General features: G+C 48.2%; 2 protein-coding genes across 4 annotated transcripts in view; one reads left to right on the forward strand and one right to left on the reverse strand.

The window, feature by feature from the left end:
* The first annotated feature begins 1,062 nt into the window (after nucleotides 1-1,062).
* On the forward strand, nucleotides 1,063-17,831 carry DIO1 (iodothyronine deiodinase 1). Of its 3 annotated transcripts, XM_032137231.2 has the most exons (4): nucleotides 1,087-1,423; nucleotides 11,465-11,608; nucleotides 12,896-13,095; nucleotides 16,696-16,844. In XM_032137231.2, exons 1-4 carry the CDS (start codon nucleotides 1,087-1,089, stop codon nucleotides 16,762-16,764), a joined length of 750 nt encoding a protein of 249 aa, XP_031993122.1. In that variant the 3' UTR covers nucleotides 16,765-16,844. The 3 variants fall into 3 exon arrangements, with proteins under 3 accessions (XP_031993123.1, XP_031993125.1, XP_031993122.1); XM_032137232.2 differs by lacking the exon at nucleotides 11,465-11,608 and having other exon boundaries at nucleotides 1,063-1,423; nucleotides 16,696-17,831; XM_032137234.2 differs by lacking the exons at nucleotides 11,465-11,608; nucleotides 12,896-13,095 and having other exon boundaries at nucleotides 1,063-1,423; nucleotides 16,696-17,831.
* Nucleotides 6,119-19,784, reverse strand: part of IFT25 (intraflagellar transport 25) — a 45,755-nt gene continuing 32,089 nt past the window's right edge. Inside the window, exon 6 of the mRNA XM_058430583.1 lies at nucleotides 6,119-6,293. Coding sequence (XP_058286566.1) covers nucleotides 6,273-6,293 — 21 coding nt within the window. The 3' untranslated portion in view covers nucleotides 6,119-6,272. The remainder of the gene's footprint in view (nucleotides 6,294-19,784) is intronic.

The following is a 19,784-nucleotide window of genomic DNA, read 5'->3' on the forward strand; positions in this document are numbered from 1 at the left end:
CCATCTTTCTGGTTTCAGCATAGAAATCACTTCCTCAGTGAAGTCCTCTTGACTTCTCTAACCAGAACTAGCTTCCCCTTCTCCCTGCTCTCGTAGCACACACACCCTCCGCCTCTGGACTTCATTTAGGAAATGGTAGTTTTTTGTTTACTTGTCTATTCTCCGCACTAGACCATGACTTCCTTGAGAGAAGAGGGTGTTTTATCACTCTATGCCCAGTGCTAAGGGGAGTTGCAGGCCCCAGGTTTTGTTAGGAATGGTCTCAGTTCTGTCTCTGCCCTGGGAGGTTTCAGATCCATATCCCCTGGGGAGGGCTCTGACTACAGAAATAGTCAACTACCAGCTAGAAGCCATGACTGGGGGCCAGGTGCGGTGGCTCAAGCCTGTAATCCCAGCACTTTTAGAGGCCAAGGCAGGTGGATCATCTGAGGTCAGGAGTTCGAGACCAGCCTGACCAACACCGTGAAACCCTGTCTCTACTAAAAATACAAAAATTAGCCGGGCGTGGTGGCAGGCGCCTGTAATCCCAGCTACTCAGGAGGTTGAGGCAGGATAATTGCTTGAACCTGGGAGGCAAAGGTTGCAGTGAGCCGAGATTGTGCCACTGCACTCCAGCCTGGGTGACAGAGCGAGACTCCATCTCCAGCAACAACAACAAAAAACCATGATTGGGAAAAACATCTTTCATTAGTAAAAGTAGAGTTTGTGTATAAAGAATAACTAATATCCAAACCTATTGACTTGTGAGAGAGCATCTAACAGGATCTCTTTAAGTGTGGTCTTATTAAGTACTTATTTTTTTAAAAATTAATCACAGGGAGAATTTAAGATGAGCAATCTACCAATCCAAGAATCTCTCAAAAGCTCAGGCAAAGAATCGGAAATGATAATGATTAAAACAGACCTTTGTGCGCCTGGTTAGGAATGTTCTGTCTCATGACAAAGGCAAACATCTTCTGACCTGACTCCTTCCCCTGGCCCGGGGTTGGCTGCTCCTACCCTGCACCTTCATTCAGCTCCGCCCAGTGTCGCCTGGCTGCAGCCTCTCTGCCCATAGGCCTCAGAGCTTACTCTGGCTGTGCCAACATGGGGCTGCCCCAGGCAGGGCTGTGGCTGAAGAGGCTCTGGGTGCTCTTGGAGGTGGCTGTGCATGTGGTCGTGGGTAAAGTGCTTCTGATATTGTTTCCAGACAGAGTCAAGCGGAACATCCTGGCCATGGGCGAGAAGACGGGTATGACCAGGAACCCCCATTTCAGCCACGACAACTGGATCCCGACCTTTTTCAGCACCCAGTATTTCTGGTTCGTCTTGAAGGTCCGTTGGCAGCGACTAGAGGACACGACTGAGCTAGGGGGTCTGGCCCCAAACTGCCCGGTGGTCCGCCTCTCAGGACAGACGTGCAACATTTGGGAGTTTATGCAAGGTCAGGAGGCTGCCACACACTTGAGGGGTGCTTGAAATAGCAGTGGTAGAGGGGGATGAAGAGATGGGTTGGAAAGTCCTGAATTCTCCTACTACTTTTGGACCTTCTTGTCCTCTTCCTGTTTCCTGAAACTAGAACTTCTTGTGGATTGTTTCTCTAAGTAACATCACCACCTTCCCAGGCACTCAAATCACAAACCATCCTGTCTGGCATTTCAGCCCCTGGAACACTGCTCTTACTGTACAGGCTGATCTGCCTGGGCTGCTCTTTGCCCACCTCTCTGCCTGGTTAACTCTTGTTCAATCTTCAGACTGTTGCTCAATGACGCTTCTTTCGAGAAGCCAAGCCCAGCTCCCCCATACTAGGCTACCCTCTCTCATCTGCCTGCTTAACATCCTAAACTTTTCTTTATTACACCTGTTGTGGTTTGTAATTACGTACGGCTGGCTAGGATTCATGTCTGCTTCCCTCACTAGCCTGCAAACTCAATGCAGGTCGAGACCATTGCTCTCACCCACTGTTACACTCATGCCTGATGCTGGCACATGGTAGCTGCTCAGTAAATACTTGTTAAAGAGCTCTCGGCCGGGCATGATGGTTCATGCCTGTAATCCCAGCACTTTAGGAGATTGAGGCTTGGCAGATCACGAGGTCAGGAGTTCGAGACCATCCTGGCCAACATGATGAAACCCCGTCTCTACTAAAAATACAAAAATTAGCCGGGCGTGGTGGTGTGCACCTGTAATCCCAGCTACTCGGGAGGCTGAGGCAGAAGAATCGCTTGAACCCGGGTGGCGGAGATCACAGTGAGTCGAGATTGTGCCACTGCACTCCAGCCTGGGTGACAGAGTGAGACTCCGTCACCAAAAAAAAAAAAAAAAAAGACTCAGTTTTCTCTCTCTAACTCCACCCACTCCCCAGTCCAGGAAAACCAGTTTCATCTGCTTGAGTTCTTGACCGCTCCAGTTTTCTCTTTTTTGTACTCCCAGCTTCTCTTCCTGCCAGCACTTCCTTCTCCCCCACTTGCCCACTCAGCCAGCCCAGCTTGTGAGTGGCTGCCAGATTGCTCTTCTCTGAGTACACACCAGCTCAACCACCTTCAGCAGCTCCCCTCTGCATTTAGGATGAAGCCCAGGCTCGGCCTTGGATTCCAGGTCCTCCCTGGTCAGGCTCCAGCTTTTCTTCTCAATTCTACCTCCGAGCTCCCCTCCACACTCATTTCTTTCGGACAAACTGTTGGGCCTTGTACATCTCCCGTACTTTCCCTTGTCTTTGCCTTTGCTGATATCGGCTGGTCAGGAATGCCCTTCCCCTCTCCATCGCCGTCTAAATCCCCCTCATTCATGTGGGTCCAGCTCTCCTGACGCCTTGTCCTCCGTGAAGCCACCTCAGCTCCCTACAGCTAGGCATGTGCTCTCTCCCTTCAGCTCATGGCTGTCTGTCTGCACCTCTCCTTGGACACTGCTGCTTCCTGCTCAGCAGCTGGTACCTAAGCACAAGTCTTATTTCCCTGCCCAATGGAGAGCCTCAGGAGAGGGTGTGTGTCTGAGTTATCTCTGGATTTATCTCTGGATGCTTGGCCCAGGACCTAGATGCAGCAGGTAGAGAAGGCACCTGAGGCAGTTGGTTTATTCCGTGTTTTTCTTTTTCTTTTTTTTTTTCTTTTTTTTGAGACAGGGTCTCACTCTACTGCCCAGGCTGGAGTGTAGTGGTATGATCACGACTCACTGCATCCTCGATTTCCCAGGCCCAAGCCGTCCTCCTACCTTAGCCTCCTTAGTACCTGGGACTACAAGGGCACACCACAATGCTCAGCTAATTTTTGCATTTTTTGTAGAGGTGGGGTTTCACCATGTTGCCCAGGCTGGTCTTGAACTCCTGGACTCAAGTGATCCACCCAATTCAGCCTTCCAAAATGCTGGAATTACAGGCATGAGCCACTGTGCCTGGCCTATCCTGTGTTTTTGAAAGCATGTTCTTTAGAACCTAAGTTCCACAGATATGCTTTAATATGTAGTGTTGCCTGGTCAAAGTAGTTGGGAAACCCTGAATACTATATCCTCCTCCTGGAATTTCATGTGCATATGAGCGTATGCACATGAGGAGTTTACAGTTCCATAGAACAGATGGAGGTAATAAACAAATCCTTACAGTCCTGTGAAATGGGGGAGGCCATAAAAAATAGAACTTGTGCCTGGAGGACTTGGAAGGTTTCCTGGAGGAGGTGGCTCTGGAACTAGGCCTTGAAGAATGAGTCAGATTTTTGTAGCCTGATGAGGAAAAAGGGAAGAGTGTTTCAGAAGGGAAGGCAGGAGCTTCTTTTGTTGTTGTTCATTCATAATTTCAAACCACAGTGCACAAATGACCTCAGTTTATTCAACAAATGTTCACTGATTACACTGGTAGTAAGAGCAATGGTAATAACTAACTTACCACATGCCCATGTGCCAAGCACTGTAACAGAAACAGGCCAATTTGCTGAATGCCAATCATCTGCAGATCAGTTCCCTGAAAGCCAGCTTGCCTCATGGCCAGTTCGCGGAATGTACTTGCATCATGTAACTGTCCACTTTCAGTGAGGCAGTTTACATTTTAAAGACTGTTGAATTTGGGCTGAGCCCCATGGCTCACGCCTTTAATTCCAGCACTTTGGGAGGCTGAGGCAGGCAGATCACTTGAGGTCAGGAGCTCAAGACCAGCCTGGCCAACATGATGAAACCCCGTCTCTACTAAAAATACAAAAATCAGCCAGGCATGGTGGCATGCACCTGTAATCCCAGCTACTCAGGAGGCTGAGGCACGAGAATCACTTGAACCCAGGAGGCAGAGGTTGCAGTGAGCCGAGATCGCACCACTGCACTCCAGCCTGGGTGACAGAGCGAGACTCTGTCTTAAAATAAAATAAAATAAAAACTGTTCAATTTGTCTATGCTCCCTGCTGCTGCAGCTGAGACTAAAAAATGGTAAGAGTGACCAGGTGCAATGGCCCATGCCTGTAATCCCACCACCGTGAGCAGCTGAGTGGGAGGATTGCTTGAGCCCAGGAGTTCAAGAACAGCCTGTGCAACAGAGTGGAACCCTGTCTCTACAAAATATTTAAAAATTAGTGGGATGAAGTGGTGTGAGCCTGTAGTCCCAGCTACTCAGGAGGCTCAGTTGGGAGGGTCACTTAAGCCCAGGAGGTCGAGGCTTCAGTGAGCCATGTTCATGCTAGTGCACTCCAGCCTGGGTGACAGAGTTAAGATCTTGTCTCAAAAATAAATAAATAAATAAAATAAAACCTTTTTAATGGTAAGAGGAGGGGACTGAAGCAAAAGAAAAATCTATTCGCAAAATAGAGTTTACTTTCAACACATTAACCCAAAGTCCCCTGAAATCATAGGTACTAACAATATGGAAATAAACACCACGGGCCTCTGCCCTGGAAGGCCTCATAACCCAGAGTGAGAGATGGCGTCGTGACAGGGAAGCAGAGGGCGCTGGGGGAAGGAACCCTGTCAAGAGTAGGGTAAGGAGGTGGCCCAGGGAAAGCTTCCTGGAGGAGAGGATGGTGAGCTGATTGTCTAGGGACAGTGAAACCTTGGGGTGGGTGAGGAAGAGGGGCATGGGAAGCAGGGCAGGGCAGAGAGGAGGAGCAGCAGAGGTCTGAGATGTGGAGGAGCAACATTCAGTTTGGCACAAGTGGGGTCCCAGAGGCAGGAAGGGGTGAAGGATGAGGCTGAAGGCATCATCAGGAACCAGAGCTTACGGGGCCTTGTGTGTCGTAGCTGCAGGTTGACTTTATCCTGAGAGTACTGGTGAGTTCTGGAAGGGTTTCCAAGCGAGAAGTAAGCATGATCAGTTCTGCTTGTTAGAAAGACATTGGCCGGGCGCGGTGGCTCACACCTGTAATCCCAGCACTTTGGGAGGCCGAGGCCAGTGGATCACTTGATGTCAGGAGTTCGAGACCAGCCTGGCCAACGTGATGAAACCCTGTCTCTACTAAAAATACAAAAATTAGCAGGGCATCGTGGCATGCACCTGTAATCCCAGCTACTCTGGAGGCTGAGGCAGGAGAATTGCTTGAACCCGGGAGGTGGAATTTGTAGTGAGCCGAGATCACGCCACTGCACTCCAGCCTGGGCAACAAAGTGAGACTCTGTCTCAAAAAAAAAAAAGACATGTTGTAACTACTTTGGAAACCCACCAGGCCATCAAAAAGCTCTGTTGTATGCTTTGGGTATAAACTCTGAACTCAGAGCCAGAGATAGAGAGACATGAAGAATCTTTACTGATAATCTAAAGCAACTGCTTCGTTTTTGAGATGCAAAGGTCCAGAGAGGTGAATGACTCGCTTAGATTCACACAGTGAGTTCTTAGAAGAGCCAGAACTAGACTTCTGACTCTCAGCTCGTGCACTTGCTGCTACTGGATAAGGCAGCAGGAGCTCAGGGAAACTCTCAGCCACCTCCAGCCCTCTGTGTGTCCATGCACACGCACACACACACAATATACACACACTCTTGGACACACACAGAACAAAACATCGAGTAACTGGCATGGTGTGGCAGAAGGCAAGTTCTGGATGATTTACTTTCTGGACACCTGGGAGTTAATCTGAAATTGGCTTTATTTCAGCCCCTGTTTAAAATCTTCTAACATCTTTCCAAGTGTACTTACAAGTGTTGTCCAATAACTATAAATAGGATTTCTCTGCTGAGAGATCCTGACGTGGGGGGTAATTTACTGGTCTGGGCTGTTTTCCCATTTATACAAAGGAGTTGGACTTGATAGTCTTCACTGGATGCTCGAAATGGTGTTCTCTGCACTGTGGTCTGTGGACATGGGCAGGGTGCCAGCCCCCATGCACTCATCCTTTACCTCTCTGCTGCTGAGGAAAGCAGAGAGCTTAGTTTAAACTTTGCCCTCAATACTGACCATTGTACGCAACCACACTATAAATAATTAAACAAATGGCTCTGTCTCTTCCAGGGTCTGAATCAGTGGATGTTGAGTTTTTTTCCCAATTAAAAACAAAATTTCATACAGCTGATACTTGGAGTTGATCATGACCATAAGTCTTTCGGGTTCTTTGTTTTTTATTTTTATTGAGATGGGGTCTCATGCTGTTGCCCAGGCTGGAGTGCAATGGCACGATCGTAGCTCACAGCAGCCTCATTCCTGGGCTCAAGTGGTCTTGCTGCCTCAGCCTCCCAAGTAGCTGGGACTAGACATGTGTCACCACGCCTGGATAATTTTTTTTTTAAGAGACGGGGTCCTGCTATGTTGCCCAGGCTTTTTGGGTTCCTACCTAAAGAGTGACAGAGTGACTCCCTGGGGTCATTGGAGGCCAGTGACCAGCCACTTGGCCACAATTGACCTCTGAGCTGCCCTCCTGAAGCCTGGGCCTCCTTGTCACATGGATGAGAAATCATAGTGCAGTCAACCAGCAGAGACTGAGGCCACTCCATGCCTCCTCAGGCCTCTTAAGAAAAAGTCTGACCCAAGGACAAGGAGAGCTGCTTCGTATGTCCAGTGAAACTAGTCTGCTTTCCTCTCATATGCTAAAAATTGAGAATATAAGCCAATTTTGTTTCTTCTTTTACTTGGCCACCAGGAAACTCAGAGTCAAAATATAGCTCAGTTATAACAAATGCATGGGATCTATGGCCTGTGTGTATTCCATTTTCCCCTCCTGTTCTACGCCTCCCGGAGGGGCATGATTAAAAAAAAAATCTGGCCAGGCGCAGTGGCTCACTGTAATCCCAGCACTTTGGGAAGCCAAGGCCGGTGAATCACTTGAGGTCAGGAGTTCGAGACCAGCCTGGCCAACATGGAGAAACCCCGTCTCTACTAAAAATACAAAAATTAGCCAGGCGTGGTGGCGCGCACTTGTAATCCCAGCTACTTGGGGGGCTGAGGCAGGAGAATTCCTTGAACTTGGGAGGCAGAGGTTGCAGTCAGCTGAGATCACATTTTTCCACTACAGCCTGGGTGACAGAGGAAAACTCCATCTCAAAAATAAAAAATAAAAAAATTCTATTTAATGTGTTAGTATAGGTGTAAGGAGCTTTAAATTCTTTGCAGAACACAGAGGGGATATAGTTAACCAAATAAACCACATGCAAGTTAAGATGCCCTCTACTCCCCATCTATCCACAAACCCTGTCAATTCTGCCTTCTCCCCAGCTCCACTGCCCCACACTAGCTAGCCCAGGCCCCCATTCTCTCTCTCTCTCTCTCTCTTATAGAGACAGGGTCTCATTCTGTGGCCCAAGCTGGAGCGCAATGGCACAATCACAGCTGACTACAGCCTCAACCTCTTGGGCTTGATGGATCCTTCGGCCTCAGCCTCTTGAGTAGCTGGGACTACAGGCACACATTACCAGGGCCAGCTAATTTTTTTTTTTTTTTGGAGATAAGGTCTCGCTGTGTTGCCCAGGGTGGTCTTGAACTCATGGGCTCAAGCGATCCTCCTGCCTCGGCCTCCCAAAGTGCTGGGATTACAGGTGTGAGCTACTGCATCCAGGCCCATTGTCTTTCATGTAGACTTCTCCAGTGCCCCCTAACTGCTTATCCCTCACTTTCATTTTCACTCTTAGTCCTTTCTCCACAGAGCAGCCAGAGTGATCTTCAAATGTAAACCTGGTCATTACATGGCCCTACTGTAGCAGTCAGGGTTCTGGCTTGTAAGCAACAGAAGCTCCCTCTGGTTTTCTTGGTCACACACACATATGTACATAAAGGAACATACTAGAAAGATGTTGAGTGCTTTCCAGACACAATACCAGCTGGTCTTGATTGGACTGTCTTTTAGCATCGATAGTTGGGCCTGGATCCTGCTGTCATTGTGGTTGCCATGGGAACCCATCACCATCCCTTACAGGGGCACCACAACTGGGCTGTGGATGAATTCTGCCATCTCAATGACTCCCAGAATCAAAGATCTATGTGGAAGGATATAATTAGCCCAGCTGGGGTCACTGCCTGAGCCCTGGCTGCCAGGGGCAGAGTGCGAACCTGGCCCTTCTGTCTTCCATAGAGCAAGGCTGGGCACACTGTTTCATAAATAGAATACAAAATAGGGAATTCTAAGTAGGAAGGAGAGTTAGGAGCTGGGCAGCCAAAACTGCAACAAATGAGTCAGATATAGTCAAGTGCGCCTGTGGTTCCCGCTACTCAGAAGGCTGAGGCAGGAGGATCACTTGAGCTGAGAAGTTCAAGGCTGTAGTGTATTATGGCGGCACCTGTGAACAGCCACTGCATTCCAGTCTGGGCAACATAACAAGATCTCGTCTCTTAAAAAAAAAAAAAAAAAAAAAGAAAATATGCGACAATATTCACCACCCTTGCTTTATATTCCTATGATAGCCCACATACTTAGGATAAAATCCAGATTCTTTACAAAGGCTTATGGGAGCCTGCCTGCTCTGGCCCATCCCTAACTCTCTAACCCTTCTTTTGTTGCTCGCTATGCCTAGTTCCTGCCAGTGGTTTTGTGGGGCCTTGAACACACCAAGTTCTGTCCCTCCTTAGGGGCTCTGTGCGCGTCTCTTTGGCTGGAATCTCTTTCTCCCTTTCCCACGGCTGGTTCTCTCCTGTCTTTCATTTCTCGGGTTAAATGGCAGCTCCTCAAAGGCCTTCCCTGCCCCACCTGTCTAAAGTAGGTCACTCCTTTATAGCCTCTCTCGTAACACTGATCACAATTTGAAACTTCTTGATTTATGCATTTCCTTAGTTTTTTTTTGCCTGTCTCCCCATTAAGCAGACTTCAAACTGCACACAGCCAGAGAGCTGCTGGTCTCATTCTCTGCCAAATCCCCAGTGTGTGGCAGGGAGACTTGCATATTCTAAGTGCTGAATAAATAATTGTAGATAGGATGAGAGTATGCTACATTCTGGAGATTCGAGGATGAATGAGGAACAGGCCCTGCCCTCAGGGGATAATGAGTAGGTGGGTTTGGGGGTATGTGGACACTTTAACAGGCCATGTCACAGTGCAAGACCAGCCACGCTCCAAAAAATGTATGGTAAGGGCTCAACAATGTCGGCTCTGGCTGTAAGAAACCACAGCAGGCCGGTTGCTCCCCAGAGTTGTCCTTGGTCTAGGATGGAGAGTTACAGAAGGCTTCCACCCAGGGCTAGCTTCATGGACATGGGACCAGTGAATCACACAGGGACCTACATTCAAAAGGGCCTTGTCCTTGGGATTTAATGTTCTGCAGCAGCTGTCTCGAGTTTTTGTTGCTGTTGTTGTTTTTAGCAAACCAGAGTTGCAAAGTATGTCTTGAAATTCTTCATAATTTTATCTTTGAATCTGCGTTTTGTAAGTGAAATCCTATGGGACAGCTGAGCGTGCCCCGAGGACTTGGAGCCTCTGCTGGCCCAGGCTCCCGCCTTCCACAGGCTCCTGCCTTCCACAGGCTCCTGCCTTCCACAGCCTCCCTGCCCTCCAGGACATGTTCTCCAAGGCCCACTCTCCCATCCCCAGGTGCTCCTTCCTGCTCCCACCCAGTGACTGCTGCCATCTCCTGACCCCAGAGTGGGCCTGGATACAGACATGAGGAAGGTGGGGGTCAGGTGTCACATCCCCCAGTGTTGCATGGCAGCTGTCCCCATCCCGGGCTCGCAGTGCCATAGTGCAATTCACCAAGTGACTGAGGGTAGGGGAAGCTTCTTGCCCACCTTTCCCCCATCAAGGTACCTAGTATGTCCCTTACAGAGGCTGCAATACCCTGTGGGTTGGGGTGGTGGGCAGGTGGGAAGGGGCCATGTCTGGCTCAACTTCTGTGATGCTGGGCGGGGCATGGCATGTTGGTCTGGTGGCTGGAGGGAAAGGGAAGTGCACACACACTCGGTCTCTGGGGTGCTGGGTAGCTGTGAGGATCTGCTCTCACTCTATGAATATCCCTGTGCCAGGGGAGTATGACATTAAATAGCAACTAAAAGACACAATGCCAGGTCAAGAGAGGGACTACAGAAGATTAGAAATGTCTTTGTATTTTAGGCTGGGCACGGTGGCCCAGGCCTGTAATCCCAGCACTTTGGGAGGCCAAGGCGGGCGGATCACTTGAGGTCAGGAGTCTGAGACCAGCCTGGCCAACACAGTGAAACCCCGTCTCTACTAAAAATACAAAAATTAGCCAGGTGTGGTGGTGTGCACCTGGAGTCCCAGCTACTCAGGAGGCTGAGGCAGGAGAATCGCTTGAACCCCGGAGGTGGAGGTTGCAGTGAGCTGAGATCACACCACTGCACTCCAGCCTGGGTGAGACTCCATCTCAAAAAAATAAAAAAGAAAGAAACGTCTTTATATTTTAATAAATTTAATGGCACTTTCCCCCACTTTTTGAACAAGGAACCCTGCGTTTTCATTTGGCAGCAGGCCCAGCAAATTATGCAGCTGGTCCTGCTCCTAGCGTTCACTCTCTTTGTGGAGCTGCCTTCGGTGCCTCCCTACTTCATAGCTCAGGGAGGAGATACAAGCTCATAGCAACAGCTTACATTTATTAAGCACCTACTATGAGCCAGGAACCAGTTTAAGCCCTTATCTCTATTAATTTATTTAATCCTCCTAACAGTGCTACAAAGTATTATTATGCCCCCTTGTGGATGAGGAAACTGAAGTGCTATGAATAGAAAGAGCACTGAATTGAGAGTTCAGAAACCAGAATGTTCATTTTAACTCCTCACTGACCTGCTGTGATGGGGGAAAAATTATCAACCTTGCAGTATTACTAATCTCATCTCATGAGAGAATGGATGCATACCTGCCTTATAAACTGCATGAAAGGGACTCCTCTTATATTTAAACTACTATGCGGCAACTGCAGGTGGTCCACTGAGACCACCTAAAAAAACTTCTCATTTTAGAGAGGAGTAAACCAGCTCCAGCCCCTGCTAAGTCATGCTCTCTAGGCGTCGGACCCCAGTGCCTAGGACCCATCCTGGGGTGGGGGGCGGGGGGCAATAAAAATAACAGAACTGAACATAGGAGTGAAAATGGTGCTTGTAAAAGAAAGCTGTGTGTAGATTCTCAGTTTGTGATGGTTATTGCTGTTTCAGGTAATAGGCCACTGGTGCTGAATTTTGGAAGTTGTACCTGACCTTCATTTATGTTCAAATTTGACCAATTCAAGAGGCTTATTGAAGACTTTAGTTCCATAGCAGATTTTCTTGTCATTTACATTGAAGAAGCACATGCATCAGGTACGGAAAGATTCTCTGCCTCTTCTACTTCTTCCCACTCTCTTTTCTCTCTCCCTTTTCCCCAGGACCCATCTCAAGGTTGGGAGGTGGAAGGAGGAAGAGGAGGGGAGAGGGAAAGAGCTGCTATTCACTGAGCACCCACCACTCCCAGGCCCTGCACTGGGCTAACCTCACAGTCTGTGCTTTCAACCAGGGTACAGGGAACAGAACACCTGGAGTGACAGGGTCTGGCTAGGAGAGGATTCTAACATTTTGATTGGATAAATAGGGAAGTCAACGGAGAAGAACTGATTTGAACACATTTACAAGGAATTCAGACCCAAAATGTCACAGGTGAAATGATGGCATATGGCTATTTTTTTTTTTTTTTTTTTTTTTTTTGAGACAGGGTCTTGTTCTGTCGCCTGAGCTGGGGCTGGAATGCAGTAGCACTCACATGGCTCACTGCAGCCTCAACCTCCTGGGCTAAATCGATCCTCCTGCCTCAGCCTTCCAAGTAGCTGGAACTGCAGGCATACGCCACCATGCCCAGCTAGTTTTTTGTATTTTTTGTAGAAATAGAGTTTCACCACGTTACTCGGGCTGGTCTCAAACTCCTAGGTTCAAACAATCTGCCCACCTCGGCCTCCCAAAGTGCTGGGATTACAGGCGTGAGCCACTGCGCCCAGCCTATATTAGTATTTTTGAGAGAACACTGTGGTGAAGAATTAGGAGAAAAAGTAGTACCTAAACTCAGTACGAATTAGAATCATCTGGAAGGCTGTTAAAACGCAGACGTCTGGGTCCCATTCCTAGTCCATGCAGGCTGACGCCTAGGGTTTGCACTAATTAACAAACTTCCAGGTGATGTTGATGCTGTTAGTCTGGGGACACACACTTGGAGAACTACTGATCTAAACCCTTGCCTCTCCAAGTATGGTCTAGGCGCCAGCAGTCTTGGCATCCTGGGAGTTAGATGGACTCTCAGTTCCACCTTCGACAGACCGAATCAGAATCTTCCTATAACAAGGTCCCCCAATGATTCATGCACATTCAAGATCAAGGAGTGCTGGTTTATTGGACGATTTCACACTGAAGAGCGGGGGTCTGGCAGACAGGAGCCCTGGGATTCAGTTCTGGATCAATCACTAATTCCTGATGTGACCTTGCACATTCAACCATAATAGGAAACCAGGCCAAATTGCCAAGGGCTCCTCTGAGAACCTCAGTTAAAAGTGAGGGGCTATTTAGTCTGCAGGAAGTGTGCGCTGTGTCAATGGGACTCGGTGCCTGGCCTTTCTCTTGTAGATGGCTGGGCTTTTAAGAACAACATGGACATCAGAAATCACCAGAACCTTCAGGACCGCCTGCAGGCAGCCCATCTACTGCTGGCCAGGAGCCCCCAGTGCCCTGTGGTGGTGGACACCATGCAGAACCAGAGCAGCCAGCTCTACGCAGCACTGCCTGAGAGGCTCTACGTAATCCAGGAGGGCAGGATCCTCTACAAGGTGGTGACCTGGGGACAGGGGGCCCAGGGAGGGCAAGGGCAAAGAGAAGGCTTTGCATCAAGCAGAACTGGATTCAAATCACCACCCAGCCATTTACCAGCCATGTGACCATGGGCGAGTGCTTTCACTTCTTGGAGTTCCTTCCATTTCCTCTTCTGCAAAATGGGAATGTTGGTCTCCACCTCACAGGGGATGAAATAATGCACACAAAAGTCCCTAGCATTTGGACTGGAGCTGCATCCTCTTGGCTTCCTTTTGAACCCAGATGATGGCTGAGTCCTGGTCTGGTTTCAAACTGACAGAGAATGTTGTTTTTGTTTTCTGTTTTTTGGGTTTCTTTTCTTTCTTTTTTCTTTTTCTTTTTTTTTTTTTTTTTGAGACAGACTCTCACTCTGTCGCTAGGCTGGAGTGCAGTGGGGTGATCTTGGCTCACTGCAACCTCCACCTCCCAGGTTCAAGCAATTCTCCTGCCTCAGCCTCCCAAGTAGCTGTGACTATGGGCGCGCACCACACCCAGCTAATTTTTGTATTTTTAGTAGAGACGGGGTTTCGCCATGTTAGCCAGGCTGGTCTTGAACTCCTGGCCTCAAGTGATCTGCCCGCCTTGGCCTCCCAAAGTGTTGGGATAACAGGCGTGAGCCACTGCGCCCGGTCTGTTTTTGTTTTATAAACAATGTTCAGAGAGGGGAATTGACTTATCTAAGGTCACACTGGGCAAGGCTCTGATTTCAAATTCTAAATCCCCTGATCGGGTGGGCCAGAAATGAGACGGTCTGAAGCTGCTAACATCTGAGGCAGGCCTGAATCAGGGCTGGCGGGGTAGAAGTCTCAAGGGGAATGGAACCCGTGGTTTGGAGCTGGAAATGCTGGATGCAGGGATGTGAGGCAGAAATGCATTTCAGGCTCTCTTTCTTGTGACTGCTTCCTCTCGAAAGTTCCAGCCTGGTCAGGGTGAAGGAGGTAAGTGCACAGCCTCTGACTCTTTAGACACAGGTGGCTTGGCCTCCCTTAAGAAGGTAGAAACTACGTTTTAAAGCTATTGAAGGGATTTCAAGCCTTGGGGAGCAGATGAAACCCAGTATGTGGATGCTCCTGTGTCCACAGATCAAGATCAAGCTGACCCTACTTATTCAGATAAAACAAGCAAAAACTTGCAGGCAAATTCCCATGGTGCAAGGGTCACAGTAGAAGAATGTGGGTCCTGCATCCTTTCCTGTACCTTGGGACATGGTTCGGGCATGATTGAGGCACCCTGGGCACTGAATCCCTACCTTGGGTTAGGCCCTGTGCAAATACCAGAAACACAAAAATGAATTGAAAGTGACTCATACCTAGCCAGGCGCAGTGGCTCACGCCTGTAATCCCAGCACTTTGGGAGGCCGAGGCAGGCTGATCACCTGAGGTTAGGAGTTGGAGACCAGCCTGACCAACATAGTGAAACTCTGTCTCTACTAAAAATACAAAAATTAGCCAGGCGTGGTGGCGCATGCCTGTAATCCCAGCTACTTGAGAGGCTGAGGCAGGAGAATCGCTTGTACCCGGGAGGCAGAGATTGCGGTGAGCGGAGATCGCACCATTGCACTCCAGCCTGAGCAACAAGAGTGAAACTCTGTCTCGAAAAAAAAAAAAAAAAAATGACCAGCCAGGCGCAGTGGCTCACGCCTATAATCCCAGCACTTTGGGGGGCCGAGGCAGGTGGATCACGAGGTCATGAGTTCGAGACCAGCCTGACCAACATGGTGAAACCCTTGTCTCTACTAAAAATACAAAAATTAGCCAGGCATGGTGGCATGTGCCTGTAATCCCAGCTACTCAGGAGGCTGGGGCAGGAGAATTGCTTGAACCCGGGAGGCGGAGGTTGCAGTGAGCAGAGATCACACCACTGCACTCCAGCCTTGGCAACAGAGCGAGAAAGAAAATGGCCCACACCCTTACTTCAAGGTACTCACAGGCTGAAGGATAAGGAAGACCCAAATAAGACTATTACAGTGTCCCAACTGCTGGGGGACTCCAGAGCAGGGGTCAGCACGCCTTTTCTGTATAGGGCCTGATAGTAAATATTTTCAACTTTGTGCCAAGTAATCCCTGTCACAACAATTCAATTCTGCTGTTATAGCACAACAGCAGCTGCAGACAACATGCAAATGAAAGCATGTGAGGCATCAGGACTAACCTGGCTCTCAGACTGTAAGTTTTTCAACCTCCGGGGAAGGGTAGGCTTCTCAGAGGGGGCAGCAATTGCTTGGGCCTTAAAGGATAAGGAGTTGGCCTAGTGGGAACAATGAGTGAAAATCACTGCAGTATAGGGAAGAGGGTGGGTGGAGGCACTGAGGCATAGTAGGGCAGAGTGTGAATAAATGATTGGGGACATTGGGGTTACACAGGGGTCTCATTCTGGACCAAGGGGTTTGTTCTTCATCTTAGGGCAAAGGAGAGCCACCGACAGGTTTGGAGCAGGAAAGAGACATGATCAGACCTGTACTTAGAACGTTCACTGGCTCACGGCTGTAACTCTAGCACTTTGGGAGGCCCAGGTGGGTGGATCACCTGAGGTCAGGAGTTCAAGACCAGCCTGGCCAACATGGTGAAACCCTGTCTCTACTAAAAGTACAAAAAAATTAGCCAGGAGTGGTGGCGTGCGCCTGTAATCCCAGCTACTTGTGAGGCTGAGGCACGAGAATTGTTTGAACCCGGAGGTGGAGGTTGCAGTGAGCAAAGATAGTGCCAGTGCACTCCAGCCTGGGTGACAGAGTGAGACTCTCTCAAAAAAAGAAAAGAAAAAGAAAGTTCACTGGTTCCATGGCCGGGCATGGTGGCTCACGCCTGTAATCCTGGCACTTTGGGAGGCCAAGGCGGGCAGGTCACTTGAGGCCAGGAGTTCGAGACCAGCCTAGCCCACGTGGCAAAACCCTGTCTCTACTAAAAAGACAAAACTTAGCTGGGCGTGATGGAGTATGCCTGTATTCCCTGCTACTCAGGAGGCTGAGGCAGGAGAATTGCTTGAACCTGAGAGGCAGAGGTTGCAGTGAATCAAGATTGCGCCATTGCACTCCAGACTGGGCAATGGAGCGAGACTCTGTCTCAAAAAAACAAAAAGAAAAAAAGAAAGTTCACTGGTTACTGGTTGAAAAATGGACAGGAGGGAGCAGGGACTAACGACTGCGGATAGCTGGGAGGGGTGGCAGCTGCCCAAGTTGTAGGATGAAAAGGGCTGACCTAGGGCAGTAGAACTGGAGAGGCAGAGATGGTTCTGAGGTAGGATGGGTAGAACTTGATGTGAAGGCTGGAGAAGATTATTAGGCCAGTCTGAAGGTCTGATTATGGAAGAAAAGCTTATTTGTACAGAACTCTTCTCTTTTTGAAGGACTATGTCACTTTATGTCCTCTGGATTTTCTACTTCTCTGTCCAACCTTCCTGTTAACTGCTGATGCCACTGTCCACATTTTCTCATCCACCTCACGGCTGCATCTGCCATTGAATTAGCCATGCTGACGGCTCCTACCTAGACATCATTTGACCAGATCCTGCAACTAACCTCCAGACCTACATGTTCCTTATAAGTTGGAAATCTGGGAATGCCTGATTCATTTCTCTTGCAGGGTAAATCTGGCCCTTGGAACTACAACCCAGAGGAAGTTCGTGCTGTTCTGGAAAAGCTCCACAGTTAATCTGGACAGATACCTCAATTCTAGGTGACCAACAGGAGTGCTTCTCAAGGCTTAGCGCTCCCTGAGACCCAGCTGGCTTTTACCCTTGACCCGCGTCCCTAGCTGAATCACTAGCTCAGATTTTTCTGATCTAAGCAAACAACTCCCAGCTGAGGAATGCAGGCCACAGCACCCAATCAAGACAAATTGTTATTATCAGAAAATGAAGCAACACTTGAGCTGTTCAGGCCAGTTCCCTGTTGAAGAAAATACAGCCTGACGCCGCTCCCACTGTGGAGACCACATTCCCTGCACACTGTCTTTGAGAGAGCAGTTGCGCTCTACAGGCGCACTTCTGAGGTACGGTATCTCTCTCCAGCCCCTCTGATACTAAGTAATTCAAGCTGGCATTCCTTCTATTAGGGAAATTCATTTTACCCAATTTGCATTTATGGAATTGATCATTTAAGACACTAAATTAGTTTTTAGAACCAATTATGGGAAGAATTCCAGTTGTTAGGAAGAGATGAGGAGCTGGAAGAGGAGGGATTAGAAACAGGAGGAGGCAGTCATCCTCTCCTTGCCAAAAGATTTAAACCTGTCCACACTGGTGGTGATGATGGGTGAGTTTCCATGGTAACACATCTCTAATTTTACCAGGGAAGAGGAGAGTACTCACTTTACCATCTTTGAATATATTTCATAGAAATCTAGCTCTCTGTACCCTGAAATCTTCCACTAGCCTCACTTTTCAACGGAGTCATCTAGAAGGGAGGGTTGGCTTCCCAAAAGCATAACCTTGACCAAACCAAACAACAGGCACCAGCAATGCTGTCATTCAGTTATGCAGAAGCCCACATGTGAAATTCTGTTTCTCTGATTTCTTCGCAAGTCTCTTAATGGTCATTTGTGTTAGATTACATCAAACTGGCGGATAACCACTGGTATTCATCTATTTTAACTCTGTATCTTTACATATTTGTTTATGATGGCCACAGCCTAAAGTCCACACGGCTGTGACTTGATTCAAAAGAAAATGTCACAAGATGCAGTAAACTAAGAACAGAACTATTCAAATACATCAGGCTGTTCTGGATGGCTTCCGCGTGGTCTCTACATTTTCTTTTCCAATTTGTATCTGATTACCCAGTGTAATCCGACCAGCAAAAATATCATATGCTGGAAGGGCCTCATTTTGGGGGAAGAACATTCAGGCCCTATGTTACATGTTAAATGTGCTTTTGTCTTATGAACTCCTGCTGGAGTGAAATAATTTTCCACACTGGAATCAAATTACCTTTACAACATGACATAAAAGAATGGATCTGGAGACCTTTTGCTAGCATGAGAACATATTCTCTTTAGCTATACTTTAGTTGCTACAAAGTTAATATTATTAATGTTGTCACTTTGGCGCGGTGGCTCACGCCTGTAATCCCAGCACTTTGGGAGGCCGAGGCAGGCGGATCACAAGGTCAGATCGAGACCATCCTGGCTAACACGGTGAAACCCCGTCTCTACTAAAAAAATACAAAAAATTAGCCGGGCGTGGTGGCGGGCGCCTGTAGTCCCAGCTACTCAGGAGGCTGAGGCAGGAGAATGGCGTGAACGCGGGAGGCAGAGCTTGCAGTGAGCCAAGATCGTGCCACTGCACTCCAGCCTGGGCGACAGAGCAAGACTCCGTAAAAAAAAAAAAGTTATTATTAATCATCTACCAGGCACAGTCACTTTCAGATATGTTATTTCATTTAATCTCTCTATATCTCAAAGAGGAGATGATTATCCCCATTTTACAGATGAGGAAATCAAGGCTCAGAGAGTTAAGTAACTTGCAAAACTTCTCAGAACTAGCAAGTAACAAGCCAAGATTCAAACCGGATCTTTAACTTCAAGGCCAGAGTCCTAGCTCTGTTCCTGCCAGCTGGGTGACTTTGATCAAGCTGCCTTGGTATCTCGACCTATAAAACAGGGTATCAACAGTGCCTAGTCCATAGATTCATGAGTGCAGCACTCAGAACTGTGCCTGACTTGGAGAAAATGTCATGAAGTGTTGGCTATTATTATGATTATCATAATTATTGTCCCACAACTGCTTCCTCGGGCCCTCTTTTTGGGGGTTGGAGGTGGAAGGAGGACAAGACAATAGGGATGCTGAGTATAAATTCTCCATCCTACCAAAGCCACTCATGACCAATACAGGCATGAGTTTGTGAGGCTATACTGAAAATGATAAGCTGGGAGAATGATGGGACTGAAGCACAGCTGAGCACTCACTGTCCCTCCTAAGTATTAAGTTCCATAAAAGGAGACAGGATATAAGGCAAGGCTCTTCTGAATCACTTCTCTGATGGTCTTCCAATTCGTGTCTATAAATGCAAAGAAATCTCCCCATTTTCAACAAATAATAGTAGCTGGAACTGAGGAGCTTTTCAGAATGACAAAAATAGACCCCCAGCTTTCCAATTAGATTCTCTTCAACTTAATGCATCAAACATTGAGCATTGATTCTCTTCTGAGTGCAGAGTTATGCAAAGATGGACGAGGGAGAGCTGTTGTCCTCCAGCAGCTTAATCTCACAGGGGACCAGACATACACTCCAATGACCATAACTCAAGGTGAAGTATATGTTAGAGTGAAGACTAAATGCTCAGAGGGCACAGAGGAGACAGCAATCCTCTGAGCTGGGTGAATCCAACAATGCTTTTTGGGGCTGGTGGCATTTGAGCTTGGTCTTCAAAGACGCCCAGTACTTCCATAATTTGGGATGGGAGCCTGGAGAAGATGGGAAGGGAGAAGGGCATTTCAAGTGGGGAGAACTACAAGGGCAAAGGTGGGAAAAGGGCTATGTGCAGGAGACTGCAAGAGGTTTGGGTTCAATTCCAATCCTTTTGTTTGACAGTTGCTAGCCATAGGCCAGTGGAGTTCAATGGTTCTCAAACTTGGGCATGCAACAAAATCAGCTGGAGGGCTTGCTGCAACGCAGATTCTTGGTTCTCATCTCCAGAGTTTACGATTCCAGTAGATCTGGGGTTGAGCTAGGG

This window comes from Hylobates moloch, unplaced genomic scaffold, assembly GCF_009828535.3.
Source record: "Hylobates moloch isolate HMO894 unplaced genomic scaffold, HMol_V3 SCAFFOLD_18, whole genome shotgun sequence".
Lineage (NCBI taxonomy): Eukaryota > Metazoa > Chordata > Mammalia > Primates > Hylobatidae > Hylobates > Hylobates moloch.